The sequence below is a fragment of the Marmota marmota genome, unplaced genomic scaffold, assembly GCF_001458135.2.
Source record: "Marmota marmota marmota unplaced genomic scaffold, marMar, whole genome shotgun sequence".
In the NCBI taxonomy this organism is placed as follows: domain Eukaryota; kingdom Metazoa; phylum Chordata; class Mammalia; order Rodentia; family Sciuridae; genus Marmota; species Marmota marmota.
The window spans coordinates 2,871,440-2,892,408 of NW_025999900.1; the positions used below are offsets into that span (position 1 = coordinate 2,871,440).

A 20,969-nucleotide genomic window follows, 5' to 3' on the forward strand; every position below is an offset into this window, starting at 1 on the left:
TACAACACATCAATTTACTATATCTTAACATAGTATGGTAAACTACTTTTGCCATTTAAACAATGCACTATGAACAATTTATATCAATAATATCTAAACCATCATTCTTAGAAGATTTAAGTAGATCATTATAATTTATAATAAATAATTCTATTATTCATAATTAATTTAACCTATCTCCTATGCTTAGACATTTAAGTAGTCTCTGAATTCTCTATCAAATCATGCCACAATGTACATCATAGAACATATATCAGGGTGTGCTTCTTCAATTATTTCACAAGTAAAAATATTTCTAAAAGTGAAAATGCTAGGTCAAAAAATATGCAAACATTCAGAATTTTTGATACTTATGGCTAAATTTCCTTCAAAGAATGTAAGGCAATTTACATTCCTCCAATTAACATGGTGGTGTAACCAATATTCTCATTTAAATAAAGAATAAGAATATTCTCAGCTGCAAAGAAGAAACCTCCAATAACTGTTTTGATAAACAGTGAAGAATTATAGTTTATTATCTTTCTTTGAGTAACAAATCTATGTTAAAAGTTCTATTAGATGCTGGTATACTATACAACAATATATCAAAACCAGAGCTTTAAAGAGGCAGACACTGAACTAAAAAAGCCTTACTCTATTCCTTACTATGTAATCCGAAGCAAGTTACTTTCTCTGAAACTTTTCTTCAGTTTCATAATGAAGGTGATAAGCCCTAAGGTTAAACGTGATATTACACACAAAGCTTTCTGCACAGTGAATAACACACACAGATTTACCCTCATATTGCCTAAAGCATTTGCAAATATATCAGTCTTACTCTTTACCATTAGTAATAAGTAACAAGGACCCCTGAAAGCTTTTATTTGAGATATATGTATAAATTGTGTATAATTCATCTTTATATTTAAATATAATTAGAAAAAGACAATTTTAGTACTAATTTTTAAAACAATAAAATGCATTACATGTTAAGTATGTTTTTATGAACAATACTATTTTCCAAAAAAGTTATTAAGAAGTATTATTTTATATTTTAGCAAATCTCTTTAATGGCTAGCTTAATAAAAGACACATTCTCACCTGCTTCTGTGTTCACTCTGTTGTGATGTATTTTTTTGGTAAAAGTATGTTTTTTAAAAATCCTATCAATCCTTAAACAGTCTAGAAGTTGAAAAACGGAGAATCTTTGAGTCTTTTCATAAAACTGTGGATATTTCCCCCCACACTACACCAAAACTCAACAAATTTTCATTTCTTAAAAATTAGCTGCAACATGGAATCTGAAATGCTATCAATGAACTTTTCATACTTTGTTACACTAAAATCCAATCCTCTGTCTTGCATTTTGAATGGCCCTTTATCCATGTATAGCTTCCTAACATTCATTTGCCAACTGGAAAGTATCAGTTCCCAGAGTTAGGCAGACCTTTCAAAGGCTTTCACATTTCATTAAATTTTATTCTTTTTAAAAAAAAAAAAGAAAGAAAGAAAGAAATCATATTACATCCCCCTTGCTTCAGTCTTTAAACTTTGGGAAGTGGTAATACTCAAAGTGACATATAAGACAGATACAAATTTTCTAAAATTCTATTTCTAAATTTTACTTTGACTGCTCTAATTCTATCAGTGAAAATAAATGTTGCCAACTAGTTTCCTTATTTTAGAGAATATATCAAATACACTCGTCTTAATAACCATAGTTGTTGTTGTTATTAGCTGCTCCTTCAAATAAAAATGATGTTTCATGAAAAAAACAGTAGTTCAGCCTGAAGCTCAAAAAATTATCCAAGTGTCTTCCCATAAGATAGCACACCAACTTCAGCCATGTGATTTATGTAGATTTCAACTTCATCATACAAAAAGTTTTTAAGGGGCTGGGGTTGTGGCTCAGCATCGTCTAGTATGTGCAAGGCCCTGGGTTCGATCCTCAGCACCACATAAAAATAAAATAAAGGTATTGTGTCCAACTACAACTAAATAAACAAAGGGTTTATGCTCAAGAGCTAAAATTTAATAAAATTACCAATTTTTACTACTTCTTCAAGGACTTTCTCAAATGAAATTAGCTTTTTTTTTAAAACAAGAAATATGTGGCAGTAAGGAAAACAATAACTACTTGATCAGGCAACCACAATCTTAACCATCATTACTTTTACAACAAATACTACAAACATAACAATGAATAGTCAACTCAGTGAAAAGGTCAAGTAACACAGTATTGACCTTGAAGTCCGCTGGAAATCAAGTCTCAGGCCCCACTAAGAATCCACAGATTATCATTGATTTAAATGCTTTCTACAGCAGCCTTGTGCCTTCAGACTTGACTTTACAAACAGAATGTCTCTTCACTCTCACAAAGTAAAAAAAAATTCTCATCTTTCAGGCCTGAACTAGCCAGCAAAGGTTTCCAGAGGGGATGGCAGAGTGTGCTCTCCCCCCATGTCCCTTGAAAGCAGTTGTAGTTTAAAATAGTTTCGTGGAAACACTTCAGACACATTTATTAATAAGCATAAATAAATGTGTTGTGCACTTAAGAAAGAGATTAAACCTTGGAATCAGAAATCTCCCTTGAGGGGCTGGGGTTGTAGCTCAGTGGTAGAGCCCTGGGCTCGATCTCCAGCACCACATAAAACTAAATAAACAAAATAAATGTATTGTGTCCATATACAACTAAAAAATTAAAAAAAAAAAAAAAAAAAAACCTCCCTTGAGTTTCTAAAGGGAAAGACTACGGGAAATAAATTACTTTTCAAGGTCACATAAGAGGAATCTCCAAGCAATCCAAACAACAAGAATTCAGCATCCATGTTTTCAGTCTCAAGTATAAAGCACTACAATTTCTTAATTACAAACAGAAGTCCTGCAAAATTGTACTCCGCTGGAAAAACAGACCTAATTTCAGAAAACACATAAACAATAACCAAGGTAACTGAGTTTAAAAGACACCAATACAGATAGGAAATCAAGTAACATCTTGACATATACGAAGTAAAAAATTGTGAATTTAATATTATGTATATTTTAAAATATCTCCAAAGATCAATGATTTTTTTTATTATCAGTAATTTTGTATGGACCACAAATTTAAAACAAAGAAGAGGTATGCAGGAATAGTCATTGGGCAATGAGCCTGGCCAACCACCCAATAATTAGATCTCAATGTAATTTTGTTGTTAGCTACTACCATTCTTAGATATTTTTACTGTGCCTCCTTATAAAAAATATGGTCCAGAAGAGGAAGCATATTACTAATTATGAAGTTAAGAAAAAGTGAAAAAAATCTAAAATCATGCTATGTTTTGGTCAGAAAAAAGAGACTACTGGATCAATTAAAAAGTAAACTATTGGGGCTGGGGTTGTAGCTCAGAGGTAGAGCGCTCCTCTGGCATGTGTGAGGCACTGGGTTTGATCCTCAGCACCACATTTAAAAAAAAATTAAAAATAAAGATATCATGTCCACCTGTAACTAGAAAATAGATATTTTTTTAAAAAGTAAACTATTAAATTTAGTCATGGGTGACTATGACACAAATGACCTATAGTGCATAGAAAAAAAGATTTCTGAAATTTTCAATGAGTGCTCTCTCTCAGTTAAAACCACCTCTCAATGAAACTGGAAACGGGACTAATCGGTGCAGGAAGACTATACAAAGGAAACACCAGCCTCTTGAGACTTGCCAGGACCCTATACAAAGATATCCACAAAGCAACAGATAAATGAAGGTAACAGTGCGCTTTCTGGCCTGACCTTTACTATGAATGAAGGACAATTTGTGAATTTTAAAAGTAAATTTCCTTCAATTAATCCAGCCTTACTCAGTCATACCTCCCCCTGAGCTAAAGACGGGACCTGATGGATTATAGGCTTGAACAGGGTGTCAAAACAGATGAAACTAGTCTATTTGAAATGGTTTGTTATCACCATCTTTCAATGTTGCTTTGGTTTTAGGGTTTCAGATGAACTAATGATTAATACTCCCAGTGTAGGCTAAAATTTTGGGTGGCAAATTTAGTTTAATAACTTGAGAAATTAATTTGGTCCTATATAAGAGTCATTCACTAAGGGAAGGATTATCTGAAATACTGAGTTATTCAACTTTATTGTACTTTTGGAGAAACTTATATCTATGTGATGGCAATTTAAAGTGTTCAAAATGCTCTTCTAAATGGCAAGAGTGACCTCTTCTTTGGAATATAGAGAAAACAGTAAGTTGAAGCTTTGAGGATCTCTGTGTATTTTCTACCATAAGATGTGGGCCTTCCTCAAGGAGATTTTCTTTTAAAAAAAAAAAAAAAAAAAAAAAAACCAACCTAAAACTTTCAAACTAAATTGCAACTCAGTGAACTGGAGCCAAGCAGTAAGAATACAACAGAACAAGAAGTCCACCTATTCAAGAGTTTGTTTTGGGTTTTGTCACAATCTGGGGTATACCTATGAAATGCACAAATTATTTTACAAATATCTTAGACTACAAATAGTATGTCTGGCATCTTTTAAAAAAATAAAACATTGACGGGCACAGTGGCACATGCCTGTAATTCCAGCAATTCAGGAGGATGAGGCAGAAGAATCACAAGTTCAAAGGTTCAAAGGCAGCCTCAGCAACTTAGCCAGGCCCTAAGAAACTTGGGCTGGGGCTGTAGCTCAGTGGTTAAGCATCCCTGGGTTCAATCTTCAGTGCCAAATAAATAAAATAAAATAATTTTTTTTAAAAAATTTTAATCGAACGACCACAGTGGCTTAACTAATTTATCTACCAATCTTGGCATTGGTAATAGGAACATATACGTATCACATGCCTAAGTAAAAAACAGCTCAGAAAGCTCTTATGTAATTAGGAGAAAGAGCATACATACGTACCTGTAGCAACCAGGAGCTGCCAAAGCAGGACAGGCCCAAGTTGTAAATTTATGTAAAAAATTCTCAAGTGGGGAAAAATGTAAATTCAAAGCATGTCTAGATCTAAGCTTCATCTCTCTGCTACACAGTCCTCAGCTCTCCAAAATGTCAACTAGTAACCATCAGCACACTTCTACAAAGCAGCAGAGAATTCTGCCTAGGGGTGGAGATGTACAGGGTTCTACTCCTTCTCTCCATATTGTTCCTCCTGGCCATTTGTCTCCCCAGCCACTGTAGACTTTTTGATAGACAGAAACATGACTTTGGGGCTTGATACATTCAAATCTCCTTATTCTATTCTCTTGAGAAATTATGGCCTTGAGAGAATGCAGCAGAGAAAGGACAAGCTGGAAAATGACCAGGTATACAATACAGATGGGGCTGGTGCTAGAAAAATAGGTATAGTGATACCCCTAACCCATCCTGGCCTAAGATTATGATTGGGCAACTTGGCCTTCTCAGTGCACCAGAACAAAACAGGCCATGTTTTCACTCTGCTATTTCTCCTTCTTACAACCTGGGGAAGAAATAGTGATTGCAGTTGGGATTTGCCCTTCTGGACTAAAGAAACACATTTGTGGTTATCACAAAGACAAAACATACAAACTCCCCAGGGTATTAACTGCTAAAAATGATACATGTACTCTGTGAACTAATCGCATACAACTATTATTAATGTAAAAACAGTTCTGTGCATTTTTAAAATTCCAGTGTGTAGGATCACAAATAAGCTCTAAACGTGGGGAAGCCCACACGAAAGCACTGCAATAAAATTATTTTATTATGTTTATATCCTAATTATGAAGAGTGGGAAACAAAAAGCATTCTTCAGTTTTCTCATCAATATATTCTAATTTAACTTCTTGGTGAACAAAGGCCTTCAAGGAATTTCCATTCGAATCAATGAACGAGTTAATGGATCTTTCCTTTGAAACACAGGATAATTCAAAGTACCTGTAAATGTGGCCACGATGCCTCAAGGGTAGGTTCATCTTCTTCTGGATCAAATTCATTGCTGTCACTAGGAGGGAGAGTTCTGAATATATTGCAAGATACCTAAAAGTAAACAAGCATCAGAGTTAGCTGGAAGCACTTCCTGGGCAGATTTACTCATGGCCAGCCAAAGGAAACCCAGATGACAAGGTGTAGGAGCACCACCAAACTGGAGTAGGGATTTCGTTCCACAGGTTTTGAAGCTAAAAATGCCTCAAAGGCAAAGTTCAGTACAGCACCTTCCTACCCTCTTGAACAATATTACTTGTCCTTAGTTAGCAATTCCCATCCCAGGTCCCTGTGATTCTAGACTTCCCATCAAAGCCTATTCTTGGTTACTTAGCAATCAAGCATGCTTCTAATTAACATCATTACAGTAAGATATAAATAACTGTTGATGGGCTACAAGTACTTTCCTTCTCTGCCTTATTCACAATTTACAAATTTATAGTTGAGCTAATGATCAAATTTCAGGCATTCACATATACACATGCATGCACTCATGCACACACACGTGCACACACAGACACACAAATCATAAAAGGTATTTCAGGACATTTCTAATATCCTTAAAATCATACCTAATTTATCCTCGATTGGTTTACCAAAATAATAATGATGCCCAGGATAAAGTAGATCTATGCTATAAACTTCTATAAAACTAGACATTCTTTAGCCATAGGCAATGTCCAAATTATATGCTAGTTGTTCAAAGAACAGCCGTATATTGATGACTGTTGAAACAGGGTGATAAAGAGTAAAAATTTATCATATCTACTACAACTGTATTTCTAAAGTTAAAAGCTTATTTAATTTCCATGTTATTTTGTATCCTATGTACTAACCTATCTTCTCCCAATGACCCAAATATCTTCTGATCTGATAAATAAACCATGGGGTTAGGGGAAATATGTATAGAAGGTGAAAGAAAAAGAGACATTGCACTGGAAGTCTTCCATGGATTTTCTAAGTTATGCAGATATGCTGAGCTATAATACAATACTTTGAAAGAGAAAAGAAGAAAAGTTCTGGGGGCTCCATATAAGTAGAATGTATTTATTCACCCCAATAAGCATTTATTAAGTGTCCATTATGTGTACACACTGTTCTCGGCACAAGAAAAATGATCATGAAAGAAGCAGACAAAAAAAATTCATGCCTGTCCGGGTGTAATGGCCCACATCTGTAATCCCAGCTGCTCAGGAGGCTGAAACAGGAGGATCATGAGTTCAAGGCCAGCCTCAGCAAAAGCGAGGCGCTGAGCAATTCAGTGAGACTCTATTTTTAAATAAAATACCAAATTGGGCTGGGGATGTGGCTCAGTGGTCAAGTGCCCCTGAGTTCAATCCCTGGTACATCCACCACCACCACCAAAAAAAAGTTTAAAAAAAATTTTTTTTTTTTAAGTGGGATTGGGGCTATGGCTTACTGGTTAAATGTCCCTAGGTTCAATCCCTGGTACTAAAAATAAATAAATAAATCCATGCCCCTTGTGATAATTATATTCTAGTTAAAGTCACAATGCCTCCATTTCCTAGTTATGGAAACTAAACTCAGATGTGTAAGCTCCAAAAATGAGATTGTATTTTACATGCTATGGGAAAATAGTGGAGATCTTAAAATAGATAAATGACATCATCTGATTTTCGCTTTAAAAAAAAAAAATCACTCCAGTAGCTATTTATAGAATGACCAAGAAGGTGACAAGCTGGCTGTTGCCGTGACAAGAGATAATGTTGGCTTAGAATAGGACAGCAGCAGAGGAAACATGATATAGATTTCTGGAGGTAATAGCTGCTACAGGCTTAGATGCATAAAGTGAAGGAAAGAAAAGAATGAAGGATGAGTCATGGTTTCAAGGCTATTTACCCAAAGTGGAGAGAACTAGGAAAGGCAAAAGGTTTCCTTCTTTGCTTGCTTGTTTTGATGGAAAGATCCAGAGGTTTCATCTAAGGATGTATTAAAGCAGCAATATCTAGTAGACAACCATACAAATGAATCTGGACTTCTGAACTAGACAGGTCAGGAATGGAGGCACATAAAGACTCACCAGCATATAGACAATATCTAAAGCCACAGGGAACAGACAAAGAAAGGAACAGAAAGGAAAGGGCCCTTAAGCACCCTATAATTAGAAATGCGGTAGAAGGAGAGCCAAGAACAACAAATGAAAAGGAGCAGGGGGAGAAGCACCAGAGTTTGGGGGTCTCCAGAGCTGAGAGAAAATGTTTTAAGAAGAAGAAAACAGCAACCAGTGCTTCTGAGGCTAAGGTGAACACAGAGCAGTAGCTACTGGATTTGATAGCCCTGTAAAATATGTACTACCAACATCCCCAATTCAACACCAAGAAAACAATGCACCCCTGTTAAGCTCCCAGGTTACAATCAACAACCTGCAGAATTACTTGGGGACCTAGATTTTCAGGATTCCCAGAGTGAATAAGGAGACACATGTTTTTGCTCTTTAGTTTGAAAGACAGAAAAAAAAGGGGATCATCTTAAATTACGTTCTTGCTATGGCTAATGAAGCAAGTATGCTCAGTTGTATTATTTTTGCCCCTTCTAATAATTATTAGAAATTACGTTTGTGAAGAAACCAGTGACATAGCACATAACTATCCACCTACAACTTCCTTCAACCAGTCAATTTTGAATCCTCATTAAACTATACATGTATTTCAAAAACTGAGTTTTCATCCCAAGTAATTTAGATGTACTGTACTCTTTAACAATTTTTTTTTTTAATTTTCTTTTTCCAATGCATGATAGTAAACCATGGAAGGGGGGGGAAACTTTTCTATAGTGAAAAATCTGGGTAAAAGACCAAGAAAGTACCCTTGGACATACAAACACAGTGACAGTGCTCAGCATGGGTGGCAGCAACTACTTGTTTACTTATCCATCTCTTCTTACTCATGAAGAACTGACCAAGAATATGCAACACATTTTTTTTCCTTATACTTGGCATTCAACAAATATTCATAAAATAAAATTTCATATATATTAATCAAATTATGTATTGTGATTTTGCTTTAAACTTTAAATTTCAACTTAAAGTTTTCTAGATGATTTTAATAAATCTAGGTTAATTATAAGGGTATGTTAAGTCTGTACAGTCTGATTTGATCAAAGTTTCATCTCTCAGCTACCACATCAAAAGGAGACCAGGTTGTGTAAATAATTTTAACAGTAGGTATAGAGACACACAGCTATTTCTTTAGCTGGAACTTCCCTGCCATGCTTTACTATATCTATTTGTAAACATTAACCAGGTGAGACAATTCGGAGCTGACTACACTGGTGAAGAAGACCTCTTTACCAATGGGAAAGAATAACAAAGCATATCAAGTATCAAGTAAATGGCCAAACCTTTGGTCCAGCCTGGGACATCATGGTAGGTGCTTCAGAAAATGCCATGAAATAAATGAGTCATTACTTCCATCCTTGAGAATCCACCCTAAGAAACTAATCTAAAACAAGACTGAAAAAGCTACTTAAAGTTGTCATTTGCAACATAAAATTACAACATAAAACATAAAATTGGAATAACCTTTTAATCCTGCATCACACACATACATCAACTTAGTGAATTATGGTGCAGCATTAAAGATTATAGCAATATGGAAGCACAAAAAAAGTTTATAATAAAAAGATTTAGGTGGAAAGACAACTGAAAGCTGTGTGACTATAAAAAATGTAAAGGTCAATTAAAAGTTGTATTGAAGTAAAAGAAATTTGGATGATAAACTAGATAGTTGCTGTATTTCCTCTTGGGACACACCAAATAAATTCTAAATCTTTAAACAGTGTAAGTTAGGGTTGGGGATGTAGTTCAGTGGTACAGTGCTTGCCGAGCAGCATGAGGCCCTGGGTTCAATTCCCAGCACCACCAAAATTTTTAAAAAGTGTAAGTTAGAGGGCTGGGGTTATGGCTTAGTGGTAGAGCACTTGCCCCCAGGTGTGAAGCACTGAGTTCAATCCTGAGCACCACATAAAAATAAATGAAGGTACGGTGTCTATGTACAACTAAAAAATGTATTTTAAAAAAAAGTGTAAGCTAGAAACTTAACACATGAATCACACTTCTCATTTCATGATGAAAACAGACTCTTAAATTTGTTATACAAGACTATCATCCATAAAGAGCTAAAAACCAGATTCTACTATGCCTTAGAACTTAAAAGCTCATGAATGAATGGCTTAAGGACTGAAAGTATGGACACTGTATAGTTGAGCTCCAAAATCACAAACTTAAAACCAAGTCATCCATACATGAACAGGCAGCTGGTGTGGGAGGTATGTGGAATTGTCTCGAAATCCCCTCCTGCATCTACAACAGCTTGTATGTGCTTCCTATTTGCAGACAGGACCAATGCCTTTTCAGATTTACAAAACAATTCCAGTATCTAAAACAGGTTAAAACCCACTGTCTCAAACAGGAGACTTAGTCCCATTAAAATTGTCCTTTATCACCCACAGCCATTTATTATTTAAAGTCCAGGGTTGAACAAATCATTAAATAGGTAATGGTAGCTGCATGTTTATGCAAATGTATCATAACCACAAGAAACCGCTGCCATCCCTCCCCAGCACACAGAAGTTTTGTAGAGTCTATGTGGCAAGACTGAAATGCATTAAGGTTATTTCCAAAGTTGGAAACTGCCTCCATAATATATCAAAATATATTAGACTCTATTCCTAAGCTTTTTATGTTATTCAGGAACAAGTTATCAAAAATGAACAAAAGAAAAAACATTAGGATTTATTTTCAACTCTTTTATTTTAATTTATGTTGGTTTTAGTACAAAGACAATTTAAGAAATGTCTTTGAGAAAGTCCAGTTTATTTTCATCCCAAAGATAAAGTAAACACCATACATTGGAACCAAACTAAAGGCTTAAAGGTATTGGCTTGACCTCCAAAAAGTGACTATAAGGACAGAAGGCAAGGCTGAAGAGTATGGGAGGAACAAGTGTTAAAACCTGGAAAACACTTCTTCAAAGGTAGAAATCCTAAGATTAGGAACTCAGCTGCCAACTTTCTAGAATCAGGTCATGTTTGAGACTCTCATCCACTCCTTTTCCTTACAAACAGGAAACAGAGGTGCAAAAAGATTTGAGTTCTGCAAGACAGCAGAGCAGGCAGGAAGAATCTCAGGGTTCCTTTTCTGAAACACCAAATCCACCCCAGCCTGGCCCGGGCAACCATGGTTGAACCTTAGCTTCTCTATTTCTCTCCTTTTTCTCTGACTTCCCCCACTTCTTTTTATCATTTCTATTATATTCACATTTTCTCTTCTCTCCTGTTCCATCCGCTCCTTGGGTTTTTGGTCTCCAGGTTCCACTCAAAAGTACCTACAGGCACTGTTTACCTACCTGATAACCCATCTCGGCATTAACAAGAAACTGCATCACTGTGTTTGTCAAACACCTTCATTACTGCAAGGTCTCCAACTCTGGTATTGCTCTTCTTTGCATACCTTCTTCTAGTCTCCCCCAATTAGATTTTTAAGCCCCTAAAGGGCTCCTTATTCATCTCTCAACACTTGGCACCTCATATACAATACATAGAAATAACTAGTGTTGCCATATAAAATTCACAACATCAGTTAAATCTCAATTTCAGATAAACAACAAATAATTTTTAAGTCTGTTCCATGAACTATTTGGGACAGTCTTATACTAAAAAATGTTTTCACTACCTGAAATCAAAATTTAACTAGGTGCCCTGAATTTTTATTTGCTAAATCTGGCAACCCTAAAATTACACTAATATTAAGAACTTCTTAATATTAAGTAGATATTAAATTAAGTACTACAGGCAAGGGATAAAACCAAATGGCTCTTTGCTCTAAAAGCCTGGCTCTCTGTTATTATTCCAGTATTTTAAGTTTACTGCTCTCAACTGTTAACTGTGGTGCAAAAACATAAATCTCAAAGATTTGGCCAAAAGGTGAAATGGCGTGGAGTTTCCAAGTTTATGGCCTAGTAAACAAAAAAGGAAGAAGTGTTTAGGCATATTTTGATCAACTTTTGACTAAATAAGGTAAAACTTTTGTACCTGTAACAGCAAAATACAACTGCTAAATGTCCAGTTATTTAAAATTACTACAGAAAAAAATAATTCACTGTCCACAACCCCTTTATCTCCATTGAAACTACAAATTTTACACCATGACTTTAGTAGGCATTTTGTTATTACTATTGTTGTGTAGAGAAAATAACTAGCAAAGATCTAACACATTATAAGAAAATGGTGTGACAATTATCTAGTAGCTACTCACCAAATATCTGCCAAGACTAATACCAAACAAAACAAAAAGGAAGGACAAAATATACTGAAACTTTTTAAAACTTAATAAATACTCTAAATTTCCTTTAGTTATATATCTTTTAGCAGGCAATCTGCTAACATGTCTGCTGACATATTGCTAAAGCACGCATGTAATATAATTGATTGAGGGACCCTTTGCCCCTTGTACCACAGAATAACAAATCAGACTAAAATCATCATCTTTGTGCTTTATAGTATATTTTCTAGATGACTGGGCATTCATTGTCTGTCTTGGATAAAAACAGGTAAAACTTGTTGACCCCCAAAACATCCCCCCCTTTATCTATGAAATTATAATTTCAAACAATTACATAACAAACTTATCAATTATAAAAGCAAAAGAAATGACAACAGAATCATAAAATGAATTTTCTTAAGATTACACCTAAAAAATAAATTTTCTAACAAAAAAGAATTATAGGAATGATGTTAAACAGAGAACATTCAAGCAAACTAAAAGGTGCCATTACTTCTCCTCACTCAAGTAACAATTTCAGTGATATCCCTCTCTGTTTTTTCATCCAACTTGTTCATTCACTAATCCATTGTATACTGAAAAAAAAAACAAAATAATTTTATCTACAACCACAGGGAAAACTCAGTAAATTCAATGTTAAAGCTAAGTTACCATGCTTTATTCTCAAATATTTTATGTTAACACTAACAATAAATCTAAGTAAATATTGTTAAAACTAGATTTTGAAAGAAAACAGGCAATCTCATAGGAGTTCATCAACATTTACCATGGATACCAATCTTTAAAAACAGTTACATCTGAAACAAACAATATGCGGAAGACTTAAATCTTAAATTAGATAACTGAACATAAGGCTTTTCAAATAATAAGATTTCTATTAAATATTGAACTCTAAAAATGAGAACTAACAAAATTTGCCAAGTTAAAAATAATAAACAAAATTCATATAATGCCAAGTTGCTTTTGGTAACACCATGCTTCAGAATTTTTTTGCATTTTTTTAACTAATTTTTTAATTAGGTATACATGACAGTAGAATGCATTTATGCACTTTGATATATCATACACAGATGGGATATAATTTCTCATTTTTCTGAGTATACATGTTGTAGAATCATATTGGTCATGCAGTCACATATATACATAAATTATAATGGCTATGTATTCTATTATCTCTCCTATCCCCACATCCCCTCCATTCTCCTTCCTCTACCTAATCTAAGGTAATGCTATTCTTCTCTAGTGACCCCCCCCACCTTATTGTGAACTAGCATCCACATATTAGAGAAAACATTCGGCCTTTGGTTTCTTGGGACTGGCTTATTTCACTTAGCACTGGTAAATGCCATAATTTCTCTCTTCTTTAAAGCTGAGTAATATTCCATTGAGTATACACCAAATTTTCTTTATCCATTCATCTACTGAAGGACACCTAGGTTGGTTTCAGAGTGTAGCTATTGTGAATTGAGCTGCTATAAACATTGATGTGGCTGCATTACTGTAGTATGCTGATTTTTAAGTCCTTTGGGTATAAACGGAGAATTGGGATAGCTGGGTCAAATGGTGGTTCCACTCCAAGTTTTCTGAGGAATCTCCATACTGCCAAGCTTCAGAACTTTTAATGACCCCAACAGTAACTTTCAAACCCAACCCTCAATCTCTTTAAATTAATTATAGATAAATAATTTATGGTAAATTAAAAAAAGGTAGAAAGATTCCACAGTAGCTATGCTTAAGGGGCTTACAATCAAATGGAGATAAGTATCTTTTAAGATGACATCTGATTAGGAAACAAATGGCAAAAACATCAATGTGGGAGGCTATCCTCACACTTGATTTGAGTTACCTCCCTGGCTGGGCGAGAGGCGCTTAGGCACATCTTGTGTCCAGAGCTTTCCCCACCCTTCTCAGGTGTGGAAGCGAATCTGGAGGCGAGTCTGGCCACTACCCCGAAGACCCAACCGTTGCCCCTGACCTTGGGATGCTGCCCCCCTTAATCTTCATTGGATGGGATTTTCCCCAGAATTTTTTGTTCCCCAATAAAAGTCCACTCCCTGGCGTGTTCTCTCTCTCTTGCTAGCCTCTTCAGCAGCCTCGCTATCATAATAGGTGGTTGGAGGCTGGAGCTAGGAGGAGCTGTCCTGGAGCTGGTTTAAAAGTAATTAGAGTCTTGTCTCTTCAATTCAAAACTCCCTGGGGATTTCTCACGTTTCGAATCTTCATTCATAAAGCTGGTGCTGGTCGTGGGCTAAACATCAAGTTTTCAATTAGCACCTATTTTAATTTACTGACCAATTCATTCAATCAATAATTTCCAAAGTCAAACTATGTCTTTTAATTATCACAGTAAATCTACTGTAGTTTTCCATTTCAGGCTCAGTCTAAACTCTCTTTATAAACCTTGTTATCAATATGAATGATCACAACTATCTAAAAGTAACCTAAACTTGTGGAAGCATCAAAATACTTTATTCTTGCATAATGGCATGTCCTTAGCACACTATTCTAAGGAGCAAAAATTTAATCAAATCAATTTGGCTATTTCCTGGGCTTTGGCCCTCTACTACAGTTCTAACTTTATTATCTAACAGACTAAATATTATAACTTTTATGTAATATTATAAATACAATCATAATTTTCAGAAAATAATTAACAGAAGTTATTATTCCATACATGTTCACTTGAGTTAAATGTGATTCCCTGGGCCAAAACAATCGCCACTGTGTCCTTGTTTATCACAATGCATGCTGAAGCAGCACACTGACTATTTCAAACACTGTGGTGCCTGGGTGTGGTCAAGCCACTAAAGCAAGGTTGTTCCCATTTTTAGCATAAAAATGCATTTGTGAACAAAGCTCCATACCTTTGAGACAAAACTTACTGAACCAAATACACAGTGCATGGTTTGTGTGGGGCTAGGAAACATGCATTTTTGACAGCTGTAAGATTTGTTTTATGACATCTGAAAATATAAAAGAAGATTTAAAAGATTTCTAGTGAATGATTACAATGTTAGTGTTACACATGCATAGTTATACTTTAATTCTGGATTAGCTGGCTTACTAGGATATAGTGACTATTTATTTGATTTCTAAAACAAAGCAGAACTTCCTAAAAATGACAAAAAGAAGCTTAACAGGCAATTGAATAAAAAGAAAACTTTTTAAAATTTTTTTTAAAAATCCATATTGCCCAACTAGAATTTTTAAGTAACATAGCCCATATTCAAAAACAATATTGAATATTAATATTCAATTTTTGGCATGTACTATTTTCCTAACTTGCAAAGAATATATCATTTTGGTGGGGGGTTAGGGGTTGGGGGAGGGCTACCAGGGATTGAACTCAGGAGCACTCAGGCACTGAGCCACATCCCCAGCCCTGTTTTATATTTTATTTAGAGACAGGGTCTTACTGAGTTGCTTAGTGCCTCACCATTGCTGAGATTGGCTTTGAACTCCTGCCTCAGCCTCTTGTGCCACTGGGATTATAGGCATGTGCCACCACACCCAGCTAGAATATGTCATTTTAACCTGTTTTTCCTTTATTAAGTATTTCTTTTTTATCACATTTGGTTACGACAGTGTGTAGATTCACACAGACCAAACAAAGAAAACAAATCTGTTTTCACTGTTACTGCTGCTATTGGTAACAGGAGCCTTCAGTTGATAATTGTTGTGATGAATTGGTACAACTGGATTTTACATGTACTGATTGTTTCTGCAAATAATTCGATCCCTTTAGATGCTGGATTTCATTCAGAAGAATGAGAGAACTGTCAACTGGGAAGAAGAAAAAGAAAAAAAAAAGTAATCTGTCCTCAGAGAGCAAGAATAGAGAATCAATAGAACTTGAATACAGATCAAATGTAAACACAAAGCCGTTTTAAGCAATGTCAACATTTCACTGTAAAAGGACAAAAGGGAGAAAGTGAGCGAAGAAAAGGACATTCTTCTGTTCCTCCCTCCTTGACCTGTGGCATGCTCATCAGATGTCAGAGATGCCCCAAGGCAGGAAAAGGTGAGGGAGGATTCCAATGTAAAGAAGACATTGTTGGGTTCCCCTTCATGTTCAGCCACCATTAATGTCGACTCTCCTTAAGAAAGTCCACAGAAGCAGTATTCATAACAGCCCACAACTGAAAACAACGTAGGTGTTCACTGAACAGTGAAAAGAAATACATAAACTATAATACATGCATATAATAAAACAGAAATAAGCTACAGCAATATAACAAACAGGATGTATTTCATACATATAATGTTGAATGAAAGAAAGCAGATACCCTCAAAAAATATATCACAGAGGAAGGGGATCAAGGGAGGGTAGAATAAAGTGAAAGCAGTAGCAGTGGGAATTGAAATGGAAAAAACTATGTTATATGCATCTAAGAATATGTCCAAATGAACCCTACTGTTATGTATAACTACACTGCCCTTAAAAATAAAACATATTGTTTAATTCACTTTATATATAGTTCAAAATCAGATAAAACTAATTAATTGAATTAACATCACAATAGTGTCAGGAAAGAGGACTCAAAACTCCAAACTCTGTGCTCTTAACCTCAGTGCCAAATACAATGATATTTAAGATGAGGGCTCTGTAGGAGACTGGTGGGCTTACCTGTAGTAAGATTAATTGAGCTAATTCCTGACCACCATCACCCTAAGAACTCCCTTTTAACAAGTGTCTTTAGGTCTTTGCTCCTGGGCATTTTGGGTCCTTCAAAGAAGAATCATCTATCTCCTGACTCATCCACAATCTGTGAGCTTAGTGGGGAAAACGGTGAAAATATCATCACAAAGTAGCTCTCCACATTCAGAAAAATACCCATTGTTCTCAGTTGTGCCTAATGTCCCAAGTCCAGATTCTTCCCGGTTTAACTTCTCCAGAGAGTAAGCCTGCGGTCTTTTACACAGATTTGGAAGGAACAGTCACCTTGCAACTTCGTTTATTAAGAGTAGGGTGGGATCAGCAGTTCTGGCCACTTATACAAACTCTCCACCACATCACCTGTTTTCATCCCTATGCACTTTTTATTTGAGAGGTGCATTTCTGCATACCACCTTAGAGTCAGGTGGTATGACTTGCCTTATTTCCAGATTTCCCCTGCTGCTGCTTCAGATTCAGCTTTCTCTGATCATTTAAGGTAGTGACCACAGTCCATTTGCTTGTTAACAAAATGTTTTATTCTGAGATCTCTCCATTTTGCTTTTTCTTAAGGGTTTTACATCTTTTCAATAATTTGATGAGATATCAAAGAGTTAAAGTAAACACGTACATCTATTCAATCCACTATTTACTCAAAATTTAATAATTATTTCCTATTAAATTATTTCTTCCATTCTCCAGTAACTTCTGCTAATTGAAGTAATTTCATTTCCTTACACAAGTATGTCAATCCCTTTTTAGTGGAATAAGTCTAGCAGAATAGCAAGAAACTCAAATGGCAGCTACTCTCATTTTAGCCAAGGCAAAACAAGAAATCCACATCAGCTTTCTTTCTCAGAATTAGTATCAACCACATTAGTAGTAAGTATAGGTATTAAAGTAGATTCAGGATCTCAGGGTATTGAGTACAGAATTCAAATGAATGCCTCCAAGTCATCATTTTATCCAATGAACAAATACACACACACACACACAAAAAAAAAAAAATCAGCACTAAAACTCTTAAGTAGAGCAAGGTTCAATCCTTGGTAAACTGCTCTTTTCTCAATACTCAGTTTTCTATCAACTTTTCCACTATGGCCTGTTTCCAGAACACATGGATATTTAAATTCCTAAAGTCCTTTATTTCAAATTACCACACAGAGCAGCAATGACATCTCACTACCACCTCAACTTTGGTCTGGTTAAAACCAATTTCTCCCCACTGACCTCCACTAATTCCTAAAGGAGAATTCCCACCTTCTCGTTCTTCTGATGGGTCACTATTCTTGTAAACCTTTGGAGGTGTCTTTAACTCTTCTTTTCCTTTTCCTACTACAAACAATTTCTCAATAAGTTGTATGATTGCTTAAAAATGATTGATGTTTATGGTGCTATTACTTCTCATAGTGGGAATCTGAAGATTGTTTAAATATCCCAAAATAGAAAAATAGTTAAGTAAACAATGATAAATAATGGCAGCCATTGGGGCTGGGATTGTAGCTCAGCGGCAGAGCGCTTGCCTTGCACATGTGAGGCACTGGGTTCGATCCTCAGCACCACATGAAAATAAATAAAAACATTGTGTCCATATCAAAAAAGATCTTTAAAAAAAATAATAATGGCAGCCACAGAATATTTTTTAAAAAATATTTAATTACATGAAAGCATGTTTATATCATAATGCTACAGAAATTTTTTTAAAGAATCTAAATTAAATTTATATTAATATTAGGAAAAACAGGAAAAGGGTATAAGCAAATTTTCTGTGGTGATGGCAATATTCTAGATCTCACTGAGGTAATGCATATTATGAGTGAATTCAATTATTAAACTCATCAAACATTCACCACCAAGGACCCATTCTTAAAACTTTATTACAGCTGGGCATGGTGGCTCATGCCTGTAACCCAGCAGCCCAAAGGCTGAGGTCCTAAGCAACTAACTCAGTGAGGTCCTGTCTCTAAATAAAATATAAAAAAGGGCTAGGGATGTGGCTCAGTGGTTGGGCTCCCTGGGTTCAATACCCAGTACCAAAACACACACACACACACACACACCTTTATTGTATATTAAATATATTTAATTTAAATAATAATAATAATAATAAAGGGAAAACTCATTTTAAAAAATGGAAAGAGCGCTGGGGATGTGGCTCAAGCGGTAGCGCACTCGCCTGGCATGCGTGCGGCCCGGGTTCGATCCTCAGCACCACATACAAACAAATGTTGTGTCTGCCGAAAAACTAAAAAAAATAAATAAATATTAAAATTCTCTCTCTCTCTCTCTCTCTCTCTCTCTCTAAAAAAACAAAAAAAAAAAATGGAAAGAATTGGCCAAAATGTGAACAGTAATTGACTTTAAATAATGAACCATCGGTGATTTTTCTTTCTTTTCTTTGATGATCCTGGGGAAATAAATATAGGAGGAGAGTTTCTTTACATTTTCTTTTCCATTTCATCTTCCTGACAAGGTGATGACAAGAGACCTCAACTATCCATCATCTTGGGTTAAAATGCCAGTCTTGGACTGGGGTTGTGACTCAGTGGTACAGCGCTCACCTAGCATGTGCAAGGCCTTGGATTTGATCCTCAGCAGCACATAAAAATAAATGAAATAAAGGCATAGTGTCCAACTACAACTAAAAAATATTTTTTTAAAAAATGCCATTCTTATCCTCCTTAAAGGAGCAAAAGTTTTCTTATAGGAGCTAACAAATGAAAAGTAAGAATATTATTTGTATTCCACGTCTATTCAAAACCTCTTATAACTTTCTGCTCACTATTGACAAGATTATGTCTAACTTTCTCTATTTGGCTTGCCCAACTCTCTCTAACCTAGACCCATCCCTGCCTCTCCACCTCATTACTCCCAAATTCCAACTAAAAATCCTCTATTCCGGTAGACTTCTATTTCAAGATTAAACATTGCTCAGACATCTTTTCTTCTGATGAAATGATGACCATAATGTTACATTAACTTTCTAGAGTCTGTTATTCCCCATACAAAACTATCACAGGAAAATGACATTTCACACAGAAACAATTATATTGCACTCTCTCCAAAACTGGAAATGTAGCAGTGGATCCAAAAGTGAAGACTGTTGATATTAAATCTTAGAATCCAAAAATAAGAGATATAAACACTGCAACAGTCATAGTGCTTACTGTGTAAATACAGCACAGGGGCCTCATGTTAGTCACACACTGGTTTCTCCCATACTCACTAGCATTACGATTCTAGGGTTTTACTGCACATTACAATCTGTGTACTATGGATCCTAAATCCCAGAAAATTACTAAATCTGGTGAAGAAAGTGATTTATAAAGTGCACAAGGTGATAAAACAATAACAACACAGGGCTTTTATGAGAACACAAATTCTGAATGGCAGTTTTGAACAATTCACAGTTCAAAAATCAGCTAATACTCCACGAAAAATTAAAGGTCTTGAATTTTGACTTTAAAAAAGCATACACAAAACACATGAAGCTCCTAATGTATAATTCTGGCTACTGGGTATGTGTTCTTATTTGAAATCACTAAAAATAAACAGGAAATACTGTCAAAACTGTCACTGTCTCTTACTCAGGGGTTGGTATGACTGTCTCTGTAACTTCTCATTAGTAAAACAAAAAGCCCTGAACTTATTGGTGAGTAATTAAAATGCACCTGACCTATATGTGACTACAGAGTCTGTCTATAAATTAACAGCCTCCTTCAAAATTTACTGCTCATAATAAATTGGGGAAGACATACCACTCCAAGGGAGGACAGTTGACGTGTGTTAGTTTCATCTTAGAGAGCAGGTTAATTCCTCTGAAATTAAAATTCCTCTGAAGGAAACTAAGAGAGGGCTCTCAGGGATAGGGACTGCCCACAGTCCCTGTTAGCTTACATTTTAAATGTGCTTTTAAACATCACTGCTTTTTGAGTATTCTGTGTCTCAAATAACTACTACTCATACCCTTCCCAGTAAGGATACAACAGTTTCCCCACTTTGTTATTAAGAGCAGCACAAAGAGAGGTGGGAGGGAAGGGGAGGGAGAAGGGGAATTGCACAGAAGATGGAAGGAGACCCTCAACGTTATACAGAATACATGTATGACAATG

The 20,969-nt window shown here is 35.5% G+C and overlaps 1 protein-coding gene across 3 annotated transcripts in view; it reads right to left on the reverse strand.

Annotated features, from left to right (window-relative positions):
- Positions 1-20,969, reverse strand: part of Ppp2r5e (protein phosphatase 2 regulatory subunit B'epsilon) — a 149,684-nt gene that overhangs the window by 41,786 nt on the left and 86,929 nt on the right. For 2 of the 3 annotated variants that reach the window (XM_015489992.2, XM_048798465.1), the window contains exon 3: positions 5,855-5,956. The exons of the other annotated variant lie outside the window; for it this stretch is intronic. In XM_015489992.2, the coding sequence (XP_015345478.2) occupies positions 5,855-5,956 (102 nt within the window). The remainder of the gene's footprint in view (positions 1-5,854; positions 5,957-20,969) is intronic. 3 annotated transcript variants of the gene reach the window in all.